Source organism: Gavialis gangeticus, unplaced genomic scaffold (genome assembly GCF_001723915.1).
Source record: "Gavialis gangeticus isolate Ggan-Ray unplaced genomic scaffold, GavGan_comp1, whole genome shotgun sequence".
Classification (NCBI taxonomy): domain Eukaryota; kingdom Metazoa; phylum Chordata; order Crocodylia; family Gavialidae; genus Gavialis; species Gavialis gangeticus.
This window is the reverse complement of record NW_017729025.1, coordinates 8,710,622-8,723,285: the sequence shown is the minus strand read 5'-3', so window position 1 is coordinate 8,723,285 and position 12,664 is coordinate 8,710,622. Positions and strand designations below refer to the sequence as shown.

The 12,664-nt window shown below is 44.7% G+C and overlaps 1 protein-coding gene across 1 annotated transcript in view; it reads left to right on the top strand.

The window, feature by feature from the left end:
• SYT16 (synaptotagmin 16) overlaps positions 1-11,356 on the top strand; it is a 99,967-nt gene extending 88,611 nt beyond the window's left edge. The window contains exon 7 of the mRNA XM_019519880.1: positions 1,860-11,356. Coding sequence (XP_019375425.1) covers positions 1,860-2,173 — 314 coding nt within the window. The 3' untranslated portion in view covers positions 2,174-11,356. The remainder of the gene's footprint in view (positions 1-1,859) is intronic.
• Positions 11,357-12,664: the final 1,308 nt, after the last annotated feature.

The following is a 12,664-nucleotide window of genomic DNA, read 5'->3' as shown; positions in this document are numbered from 1 at the left end:
AGATACCCCGGGGGTATCTGTTGGGTGAATATGTTGATGTTTTGTGGAAAATGTGATGTTGGAGTTTTATGAAACGTTAGCAAAGATGTTTCCTGATTTCTTTTTTTTCCCCTCACCACCTGTAAGGCTGTCTGATTCCCCCTGCCCTCCAAAATGAACTTTTTTGAAATCCAAAATAACGTTTTGGAGGGAAAAGATCCATGATTTCTGCCCCCACCTCAACTAGACTTGATCTACAAGAAGCCTCAGTAGGCCTTTCTCCAGAGGCCAGGCTTTCTGGTTACTCCATGACATATTTCTATCGGGGAAGTTGGTTAAAATATTAAAATCCTGACAAGTATTAGAAGGAATCTTTTGCTTGGCATCAATCTTCATTTAAGCGAGAAAAGGACTACATTTGTATTTTTGTTTAAATTCAGCCCCAGAGAGTCGCAGAGAGAGTGGACTGGAGGTGGGGATGAAGTCCACGTCTCTGTAAAGCTTGTGGACCCCCAAACCTGCCTCGAGCACCTGGGCCATTCACCTTCCTTGATTAAAGTGGTTCTTTCCTTCCTAGCCACAATCAGCAAACTAGTTATGACAGCATAAAGACTGAAATCACTCTCCTTTTCTGCCTAACAAGCAGGCCTTTGTTGGCAAGATTCACTTCATCTCAAATACTATGTTGGCAGACAAATTGGCATCGCGAGCTGGTGACTGGGTTGAACTTTTCCCCTGCCATAACTGGATAGCTGTACAGCTGTGCAGGCTCACAATTTGCTCCTCAATTGTCAGCTTCCTGACGGCTTTTTTCAGAGGAACAGTTTGAGGAGCGGAGAGCCCGGCTTTTGAGAGACACAAGTGTTTTCACACCTGAAGTGTAATTTCACACCTTGTGTTTCTCAGCAGATAAGTGCGTAAAATAGCACATCAAACCGGAATAGAAAAGGCTAGACGTGCTGGAGAAAGGAGACAGCGGGTTGTAATTTTATTTCCTATCTGCAGTGCACTCTGAGATGACATAAAATTACAGGAGCGTGGTCTTCGATTGTAAAGAGGTGAGAGCTGGGTCTGCCTGACAAAGTGACCCAAATGCCATCATCAGCTGTCAGCTTGGGCTGAGCAGCACTTGGGCAATGGTGAGATGGGACCAGAAAGCTTTGACTCGCCAAAGTGTGTATTAGTGGCACTTCCAGAGGCAGCGTAGTTTTATATAGAAGCCTGTAGAGTACAAAATTGGAACAGTGAACGGAAATGGCCTTGATTCTGCTGTATGCAGGAGGAAAAGCAAAAAAAAGGGGGGATTTTATTGCAAACTTTCAATAATGCAATGAAGTGTTTGCTTATGGCCAGGTCATACTGTCATCTTTGCCTTCTCCCACAAATCAGTTCTCCCACAGCCACATTTCCAGACCCTGTAGATCACTGTTGGCTTGGGGGAAGATTGTCATGATCTAAGATAGCAGGTAGCGGGTTTCACCCCTTTTAAAGGGGAGTCATGTGAAGCAAGTGGAACCAGGGGAGATGCTGATGGAGCAGCTCCAATGCAGAGTTATGGTGCCAGGAAGTGGAGGGGGGGTTTGGAGGCCTCTGCTGGTATGAATTCTCCAAGGAGATGCCTAAAAATACCTACTCATCCTGGAGGGATGTTCAAGGCTTTGGGGGGCAGGCCTGTGGCTAGGTCATGAAAGCAAAGGTAAACTCAGCCTGATTTCTGCACTTCCTACTGAATGATAAAGAGCTTCCAAGAGGACCTGCTCAGGTACCTTTCTTCATGTCTATTCCACTCCCATGGAAAAGTGTCACTCAGCTTCGACTCTTTTTTCCCCCCACTGTTCCTTCTCCAGAGCTAAGCCCTTTTCCTCTTTGTTTTGCCCTAGATACCTATGGGAAGCTCTGCCTTCTCAACTCCATGGGCCAGGAGATGTCTCGGTGCAAGACCTCCATCCGTCGTGGACAGCCAAACCCCATCTACAAGGAGACGTTCGTCTTCCAGGTCGCCCTTTTTCAGCTTTCTGATGTCACGCTGATGATTTCCATATACAACAGACGCAGCATGAAGCGCAAGGAGATGATTGGCTGGATTTCTATGGGTCAGAACAGCAGTGGAGAAGAAGAGCAAAACCATTGGCAGGAAATGAAGGAGACAAAGGGGCAGCAGGTCTGTAGGTGGCACACCCTACTGGAGTCCTAGCAGTCCCTGGTGCAACTCTGAGCTCCCAGGACTGTGTGCTGGTCTTCTCACCCCCACCCAGGCACTGTCACCCAGCTGAAAGCAGTCATCCCATTGCAAATGTCAAAAACCATCAGGTCATATTTCACCTAGTTTTTTAACAGTCACAGTGAATGTAGGTGGCTGCAGCCTGGTCAGCAAATGTATCCATTGCCTTTTAAGGGGTTTCATATATATTTTCTCAGCCAAATAAATAACCAACAGGGAAGAAGTTAGGGGGGGAAAACAATCAACTCTTTCTACCCTCTTGCTGTCCCTATCTCAGTCCTAGAAATAAACATTTGATACCACGTGTGACTGAATAATGTATTTTTCAGGTAGCATGGGAAAGCACTAGAGAGTTCTCTGTCGACTTCTAAGTGCCTAGAGATTGCGGTTACTCAGCTGGGTTAGCATTGGTACTGTTGACTAGACTAAGTGCTATTTGAAGTAAGCATATCTCCCTTCTTGTGCAATTTTTATTGTGTATCGCTGAGTGTTTGCATGTATGCTGATTTAAGATAGCGTTGTACAATGCATGCATAGAGGCTTCCTGGTTTCCCCAGCTTGTTGCTTCTATCATTGTGAATAACAAAATTAAGGAGACCAGAACAAGCTGCATGCCCACCGTGGTGCCTCGGTCACTATTTCTTTAAATGGGTGGCTCACTTGGGAAGGTGACTCTGTACTTCACAGGAAGGGCCTCTCAGGTTGGATTCATCCGCATGCTTTGGTTTGCTTTTCCCATGTAGTGAGCAGCCAGGCCAAAGTCAAGTCTCAGTGGTACCACTGCAGTGCCAGGAAGAAGCACACACATCTCATCTGTATTCCACTTCTAGCACAGGCCTCAACCCTGAGCCACATCTGGTCAGCCCATCCTGGGAAGCAGTGACAGCAACAAGGAAGGGTGGCTGGCGGGTCAGTCCAGCAGATAGGGCCACCCCAGCCACAGCCTTTCTTCTAGCTTTCTTCTTAAAGCAATGGCTCTATTGCATCTTGCTTAGCAGAAATATGGTCTGCTGTTTCATTAAAATGGCAGAAGGGCTATTGGGCACCTCTAGAGCAGCACAAATGGAAACAAGGCTGCAAGAGTTTGAAAACAAAAGTGCTACGAAAAATATTTGGTGCAACACAAGAAAACTGAGCATGGAGAAGAAGACATGATCAAAAGCTTGTGGACCTCCACAAGAGAGAAGGTGTGTGAAGCAGGCCTTGGAAGCTGAGGTGGAGGGTATCAGACCTGGAAATAGAACAAGGCAATGATGGGAAAATAATGTAAAAAATTATCCAGAAGGGATAGGCACAGATGCAACAAGGTGAAAGGAGATTGTGCAAGATAGGAGGAAGGGGCAGTTAAGGCAGTCACAGACCCTCGAGGCCTCTGAGACCAGAGAGAGCACTACAAAGCTGCCATGGCAGGATGTGGCCCATATAATCCAGCAAACCAATTCATCTTTGGCTGCAGTGTTAGCGCTGCTCAATCACAGGCTGAAAAGAAAATGGAGCTCAGCTGAGTGGTTAAGTGGTAAATCTAGCAATCTGGGGCTTATTACCCCTACAGTGTGCTTCACATCAGGACAAAAGCACCGTGATCTGTCCTGCTTGACAGGTGTCATCATTATTGAAGTTATGCTGTGTAATCTTTGCATCATTCCTTTCTATGAGCTGCACCAACTGTATATGTGAGTGCATGAGGTGGTTTTGTTACGTGGGCTGTGCGTGCACAATAAACTTACAGGAGTTCATTTAATAACCCATTGTTCATGTCAGATGCCACATGCAATTAATATAAAGCTAAAATAATTACATATTGTTTGGAAGTTGCAGAAACTAGCTGGAGGTACCCCAGATGTATAATAACATATGTTTTTACACTTCATCCTTGTTCAATCTTGGTACAGATCCTTTTCAAGAGGAATTAAGTTAAGCGGTTTTGGACTTCCACAGTGTTTCACATCAAGATCTATTTTGAAGATTATAGACAGGAAAATCATTTTAAAATACATTTACACTGTCGCAAGTAGTTGGTCACAGTACAGCGGGAATAAGTAATTAAATCAATTCAAACCATATTAATTCTTAATGCTTTGCGTGGATATTTGGCATTAAAAGGCATTGGCGGTTGTATCAATTGTTACAGCAGTCATTTGTCCTGGTTCTTACCAAGGAAAATTGCTCAGGGAGGTGGAATTATTGAAACCTGTTAATCAATGCACGGAGTCCAGAGCAACATGTTCTTGTTGTGCATCGAGTTCCTGATGAAGTATGGAGGGACTGAGTAATGTTGAAACAAGCTTAGCCTTCTGGGTGCTTATACTTATAGGCTTATGTTCATTTTTCTCTTGCTGCTATTAATGACGCACCTCTCTAATATATATTTTTTTCTTTTCACTCCTGATGATAGGGGATTTCTTTTGGCAGCTGCATTCTGCCACTTGCCTGCATATTCCTCAACCTATATGTCTCTTTGCATAGATATCTTGTGCTCATAATCCCCTTCTGCATTATGTAGAGGTGACTGCAGTGTCAGTCGTTTTTCTGAGCTCACTTTTCTCTGCCAATGACATTGGAGAAGGTAAAAAGAAATGTCTTGGGAGATGCTTCCATTCCTTGACGGGCTTCATAGGATTTTTCTTTCCATCAAATACTCAACTCTATGATCACGGTGACCTCAAGGCACGTATTTGGCTGGACCCGATAATCTTCCGAGGTCCCTTCCTGCCTTACAATCTACAATCTATGAATTTCCATGTTCTGCCAACACTGGGGGGCTGGAGGATCCTGCTGTCCGAGAGAGGAGAAAGAAATACTGAACACTAATCCCACAGCCCGTAAGGTCAGGAGAAGAGGCTTGGATAGCATAGTTGAAGATGCAGCACATGCAACTAATGGCAAACAGAGATTGAGCTGCCGTGCCATGAGTTCTCAGAGATTTTCAACTTCCCATTTATGCTCATATTTTTGGATAATTATTCTCCCTTTGCCACCCTTGACCAGGATTTCCTTTCATCTCCTTTGGACTTTTCCTTCCCTTTATAACATTTATTAAGTTCTCGTTAGGGAAGTTGCTACTGGTACTGATTTACCCAAACGTGTTGTGGACAGCTGTTCTGTAACCATTGCCGTGTGCCTGCCAGCGCGCCTCTGACAACTGCTGTCTGTTCCTTTCTGGGGGGACCGGGGACCATCTCTCCTGGTAGTCTGTCTCGTGTTTCTTTACGTGCATCAACAAGCAAGATGATCCCACCAAATGTTATTTTCTTCTCTTGCAATACTGAATTCATCTGAGAGTCCAACAGAGGACTCGACTCTGTTGATGTATCGGGCTATGGAGCTGCCTGTTTACAAAGGCTTTATCTGAACTGTTTTCTGTCAATGAAAAGAAAGAAATCTAAACCAGTGTCTTGCTTACATCGAGTGGCTTTTTTCCTAACGTTGGCCTTCCATATGGGTGGGGTTCTCTTTTGTTCCTATAGACCGCCAAATGCTACATGCGTCCCCCGTGGGATTTTGGGGTTTAGTTTATAGAGTCATGGGTGCGCATACAATACGCCAGTGTATTTTTATCTGCTGCAGAGCCACGCAGCAGCTGGGCACTTTATACGACAGGCTGATGCTCTGGCGTGAATGTCTTCAGACAGTCTTGAACTGCAACCGCGCTCTACGCTGCCAGCTGCTCACGGTTGTTTCCCAGCGCACAGTCTCTGGTGTCCTCCTGAGGAGCGAGGGGTTATCCACCAGTGGCAGCTCTCCTTGCCCTTCAGATGGAGCTGGCAGTGACCTTGAAGACTGCCTGCATGTTGAGCTTTCTTTCAGCCCGATGTGTATCATCATCTTTAATCCATCTGATTACTTCACTTCAGTACTTTTTTTTTGGTGATCAACCATCTCCTGTCCACCAATATGCAGAGCTATAATACGAAGACTGAGGCATGGAAGGGCAAGCATTGCCCTCCAATTTCTTTTGCCCTGGTACCAAGGCCTGTAAGAGAAATATTCAGGCCAGGAACATCATGGTAGGGGGGTCCCCACCTCCTATTCTGAACCAGAAAATTATCTGAGAGGGGGCGGGAGGGGGTGTCCCTCAAGCTTGGGGCCTGGCACCCCGACTTCCTCCCATTCCTCAACCCTGCCTGATATTACCTTTTCCTTGTCTCCTGGTTGGTGCCTTTCAAGATTGTCCTCCTAATTTATAAGGCTCTGTCTGACTTAGGTTTTGTCAGCACAGAAGTGAAATTGTTGCCAGGATGGTTCAGGAGATCATACTGCTTGTGGGTGATATCTTTTATTGGACCAACTGTATTAGGTTTTGTCTACCTGCAAGCATTGAACCCCTAGAACTGTGTTGGTTAGGACTGTGATTTTTCTTAAACCAAAATACTTGTCCTAGTACAGCCTGTGGTGAGGATAGTTATAAAAAGCCCTAAATTGTCACAGCTTTTGGTAGGCAATAGTTCTCCTAGTCTCAAGCACTTTTAATGGTCATTATATATCGTAAAAGGGCAAGAGGCCCTGAAGGAAATACAATTTAACATGCAAAAGCACCTTTATCCCCCTGAAATGCACTGAGGATGATGCTTGCAGCCCATCCCAGGGACATGCAAGTAGGGACCAAATCAGGCTTCCACGGACTGCTTCAGTTTTGAAGCAGCCAAGATTTCTCTGTTCTGTGTATAGTACTGGAGGCAAATATTTGTCCAAGCCTCAGGCAGCTTCTTGATGCCTGAGAGAGGCAACTTTCCTTTGGAGTGACACATCCTGTAAATCAAAAACATCCTCCGAGTCTTAGAGCTGAGCTGGAAAAGAAGTACAAAATACTTCCAAATAATGATGCACGTGGTGACTTGGAGTCTTTAGCAGGTGTAATCAGCTGTTAGATAAGACACTGCAATGAAAATAAACAGTGAGGAAAGGCTCTGAAGGAGATGTATACATATTTAGAGTGACTTTTTTATTAAAAAGAGAGAGGAGCTTCACAGGAACACGAGGCTGTCTGCACAGAACAAATTACAAGCACAGAATCCAAAGGAGATCGTGTGGATAAGATTGTCAGCAGCAGCTACAAATGGCAAAGGATATCAATCCTCATGCTTTCAACTGCAAGGTGCTTCTCAGACAGGATCAGGAAGATCTCCCCACCCGATCCCCGTGGATGTAGCACAAAATTGCACTGTCGAACAGGGGTTGCACCTTGGCTAGATATCGGACAGTAGAGCAGATGGGACAAAGGACCAGATATTCATCTCTTCTGGCATGACCACCTCCCCCTTCCTAGTCCAAAATCATTCACAGAATAGATAGAGGAGCCCCTAAACATACTCTTCTTGTGCTACCGCCACCCAGATGCCCTTTTATACAGGATCTGTGCTCAAAGCATCATCCAGCCTGGAGTGACAAGTGATGCTTGACACAGATAAATTTGCACACCCTCCCCCCCCATATCAGATCTTACTAAAACCATCCACTCGTCTTCAAGGCTTTTCTTTAAAGTTCCGTGAGTTCAGGTCTCAGGATCATGCCCTGCGTTGCATGTCTGGAATGACACAGGATCGTGCCCTGCGTTGCGTGTCTGGAATGACACAGCACCCTCCCTAGATGAATCCCTGCCCACAGAATGGTGAGAGCCCAGTTTTCAAACATGGTTGCCTGAGTGAGGCTACCTGCTGCCCTACATTGGTGTCCCAGCTGGCACTTAGGTGTCTACGATGACTACTGGGTGCCTATGCAGTAGAAAACTGAGGAGGAATGGATCGTTCTGATTTCTGCGGTCATGAAATCTGGGCCTATCAGTTGCCTTTGCAAGGCAGCCAGCAATGGGTAGCAAGGCTGTGGCTTTGGGTAATTACTAGGATCCTGCAATGGGAAGATATTTTTATGATCACCCACCCTGGATCCAGTGAATGACATAGTAGCTGAACTGTGAATGGGCAGAAATCTTCTAAGATCTGAGTTAGTGCCAGAAAGCTAGCTGCCATTTGGGACTCACAGTGATCAGTTCCAGCTTGTCCATATTCCTCTTTGGGCAGTTTGAAGACAAAGCCTTGGGTGTTCTAAAAAAAATGCACAAGATTTTTGAAGATTTTGGGGACCTGAGAAGTGAGTTGGAGCTATCAGCAAAACCTCAGATACTGGGTCCTTCTGTCTGACCAGACTACCTCCACTGGTAGTAAGTACATGTCAGACAAAAAGAACCCCGGCAACATCCTACCCTGCATGGTCTGTGCTGAAATTATGGTGTACACAGGGAAGCATTTTTGAGTAAGGAAGAACATAAAGCCATCTACTGAAAATACTAGGTCCTGTGTTTTGCATGGCTCTGCTTAAAGTCAGACCAGCTTTCTTCCCTGCTGAAATCAGGCCTGTAGCTGTTGAATAAGAAGAGTGCACGTGATGGGTCATGTGGGAAGCCTGGAGGCCCTGTGCAGCCATATAAGAAGCATGTGTCCTAAATCACCAGCAGCTGCAATGGGATGTTAGCTGAAATATATCTGATGACACATGGCAAGGTCAGGCACAAGGTCATAACTTCATTCGGATGACCTCAGGTGCAAGCACCCAGGAGTATCCAGTTTTTCACCAGCTGTGCATGAGTATCTTCATCAGTAGCTAATAGTTTGGAGCAGTAACTGGAATGCATTGCTCTTTGAGGCTCCACATGGTCAAACCAATGTGTCCTCCAAGACACCACTTTAGGGTGTGGACACACAACACATTTATCCCAGGATAATTTACCTTGAATTTTATTCTGAAGTAGAATGACACCAAGGTGCTAGCAGTCATGAAACAGCCCTCTGGAGGTAGTTGCATGGGAGAGGTGCTATGACAGGGCCTCTAGGAGGTATAGGAGCCAGTCCTAATCTGTTTGCAAATAACTATCCTGGGATGAAACAGACTGGAGCTCCAGACCCGCTAAATGTACAGGGCCAAGTTATTTCAGCTGTTTCCAGGGGCAGCTTTACCCTGGAATTGAGTGGCTTACTTGGTAGGAAAGCTGGACATCAGGTGCCCACTTTACTTTTCCTGTGGAGTGAAATCAGTTCACTCCAGAGCAAATGTGTCCTTTGTCTGCACCCAAATTCATTAGCATCCAAGTTGTCCACTATCTCCATTGAGTCAGTGTTTCAAGTATTGGACAATCCCTGGGGAAAAGGAAAGCCCAGCCATAGAAGGGAACTTTCATGTCCTCAAATGAACACGTGGAAGAACTTTGCACGCAACATGGAGCGAAGATAGTACCATGTCCTTTAATTAATCCAAACCCATTCTTCCTGCAGATTCAGCTGCCACCTGGTCCATTCCTTTGTGTGCCCCAGCCAACAAAATAAGTCCCAAACTCAAATGAAGATGTGCCAACAGCCAGATACTTTTTCCTTTGTCTGTTTTTATCATAAAATTCCAGTACTCGCAATTAAGAGAGGAAAAACCTCCTTCCTGTCACCGGCCAGATACCAGCCCAGGCTGTCACTAGGCTTTTCCAGCCCCTGTTCCAATGAGTCCTTAGGTCTCGCCCTTTCCATCCTCACTTCACCCATCTGCACTTGTTAGGAACTACAGAGATCTGCTCCAAGGCAGGTCTGTGCGTGATAGCAATATTTTCTGTGCATGGTGCTCAGGATAAAACCTGTTGCCTAATCTCTTGCTGTCACTATGTGGCATCTCAAGCACAAACTTCCCAGCTGGGCATGCACCACATACTTCCCATAACCCTCTGCTGTTGCTGTCAGGTCTTTTGTCTTACTGGGTCAAGCTGTCTGCTGGTGCTACTGCATTAATTTCAGTGCCACTACCCCAGCGGAGAACTTGGCCTGTTCTTCATCATAAAGAGTAGAATAAGCAAGCTTGTTCACTTTAGCATTTTAAATATTTGATTGCATTTATACCTTATAAATTTTTTACAGTCAAGTGCCCTAGGGCACGTGCATGAAGCACATTTAAATGTATATCTGCCTGGTTGGTTTGAATATACTGTACATAACAAGCTATTTCTAGTGCATATTGGACTCTTTCTACATTGGATCTATATAATGTTCCTGGCATAGGTTTTTACTGTCTTATTGTTGCATTAACAGCTGGACCCTGGAGATGCACTGCCTTTATATATATGCTCCAATCTTTCTCCTGTACCGTATATAGCTCATTCCAAGACTTTCAGCAACACATGCTAGCTACAGTGCTCCATCTCCACCGTGTGTGTGTGTGAATGTGAATAGATAGGGCTGGGTAATAGGTCTACTTGATGGTGATCTGGGTCACTTGGCCTTTAGGTCTACTTGATGGTGATCTGGGTCACTCCAAGAGAAACTGGGATTGTTTGAAATTTTCCCTTACTTTACTTTCATATAAATAAAGTGGGTCACAAAGCAGGTAGCAGTCCAAGGGGCATTCCAAATAATTCAGAGCACAAGAGTCAGGGAACAAGTAATATCACTTTTGGTGCTCCTGACTTATCAAGCACATGCCTTAGCTATGAACTGGCTTCTTAAGGAAGTAATGATAGGAAGAGATGCACACAAAGCCAAATTCAAACTTTGTTGCAAGTAGAAGCGCACCTAGCAGAACATTAATTGATCCCTTTGCTTTGTGCTCAGAGGAACTCAGTTACTAAAAAGAAAAAAGATGAAAAGACGAATCATTATTACTCTGCGTAGAATGTTGAACCCAGATTCCCTTTTTTCATTTTTGTAACATTCAGGATTGCATAGATAATTGTCCTTTCAGCCTAGTTAAAAAATAACTGGTACTGACTGGGAAGGCGACTGGAATGACATGGACATCCATCTTCCTGCTTTGAAGGAGGGGTCTAAAGTGCAAAAATGTTGGGAAGATGTGACTAATGAGGTTTCTGAACATCTGTTTATAGGGAAGAATGAGTGATACAGACTTACATGTCACTTTTCACGTTTTTGAAGAGGAAACATTTTTATTTTCCTTGTGCATGTTCATACAATATATTGCCTCTTGTTAATTCTATGCTATGTTAGGAATATCGATGTTTTGATGGGATCGCACTGGAAACCGTGTTACCCCCAGCTCCTGCAAAATGTCTTTACTGAACTCACATGTATCTATATCAGCATTCAAAGCTGAGAAATAGTCTGATTTTACTACAGTGATTAATGTTGCTACTGGTTTTTATCAATAAAGTCTAAGCAGATAGCTCATGTAGTCACGCAAAAGTGTATTGCTTATTTTTTCATGTTGTGACAATTAATCAATATTCCTAGTGAAGTGATGATTTTTTAATGCTTATGGTTTATTCAGAATAGAGACCCGATGCTTCAAATCCATGAGACAGACTGAAATGCATGGGACCTACTGAACCCCATCCTCTTCCTGTTCATCCAGTTTATAATTTCAATCTAAAAACAACATTAAGAAAGAAACAGCTCTGCATCCATGCAAACTGATACCAGTATACTGGCATATGGATTTGTTAATGTATCAACTATTAGTACCATATCTGTGAACGTTATATGCAGCAATGCCTCTATGCACATTCTGTACGGGTTCTGTAAAATGTATACTAATATATCAATTAAAACAAGGAAGCAAGCTAAGACAGTCAACGTTTCTGGTCACCACTGGTAACAGGCCACATGCAGACATTCAGTTTGTCTTGGGACAGTTGCTGCTGTCTCAGGAGAAACCATGAGTGTACAGGTGTTTGGGCTTTTTCTCCCAGAGCAAAAATGGCTGCTCTAGGAGAAAAATAACCTGGGAACAACTGGGGAGAGCTTGTCCTGGGAGAACGAATGTCTGTACACTTTTCCCTTCTGAGAGGAGCCACAGAAGAGTCCTCCAGCCTCCTAAGGTGTTTTGCTTCTGCCCCCTCCTTCCGCCCCGGGGACAGTGTGTTAGTCAGGCTGGACTGTGCTACACCAGCCAAGCAGGGAGCAGATCAATCCCTCTTCAGAATCCCACATTGAACTGCAGGGAGATACAGGCTGACTCGGAGAAGTCTGGATCAGCCAGTCAGGGATGCCCTGTGCATGCTATCATCTTTCACCAGGCAGACTGAGGGAACCTGCAGAGGATGCTGAGATGTGTGCACAGGGTCTCCCTGGCTGCACAGCATCAGCGCTTTAAGCTCTCTGCTCTTCAGGGGCTCAGTATTTGAATCTCTGTTCAGGTGTCTCCAGGTAAGTTTTTCTACCAGGAGAATTCTCCTGGGTCATTAAAACGTGTGTGTGCAGTTGAGTCTGCTCAGATTAGCACATGCAAACTGAGCAACCTGCAGGTTCTAGGCCTCCCCCCTTAACACACACCATAATTTTTGGATTCGCTTTGTATTTGCAAGTCAGTTTTCAAGATGAGCTTTGAAAGAGAGTTTTCTTTTCAGGAAACATGTAGAAGTCTCCTTTGCTGGAAGCTTGAGCAACTGAGACCATTTTTTACACAAGATGGCAACTGCTAAGGCAACCTTGACTCAAAGCACTTGGAGCTTGAAAGATAGACCTAAGGGCAACAAGATAC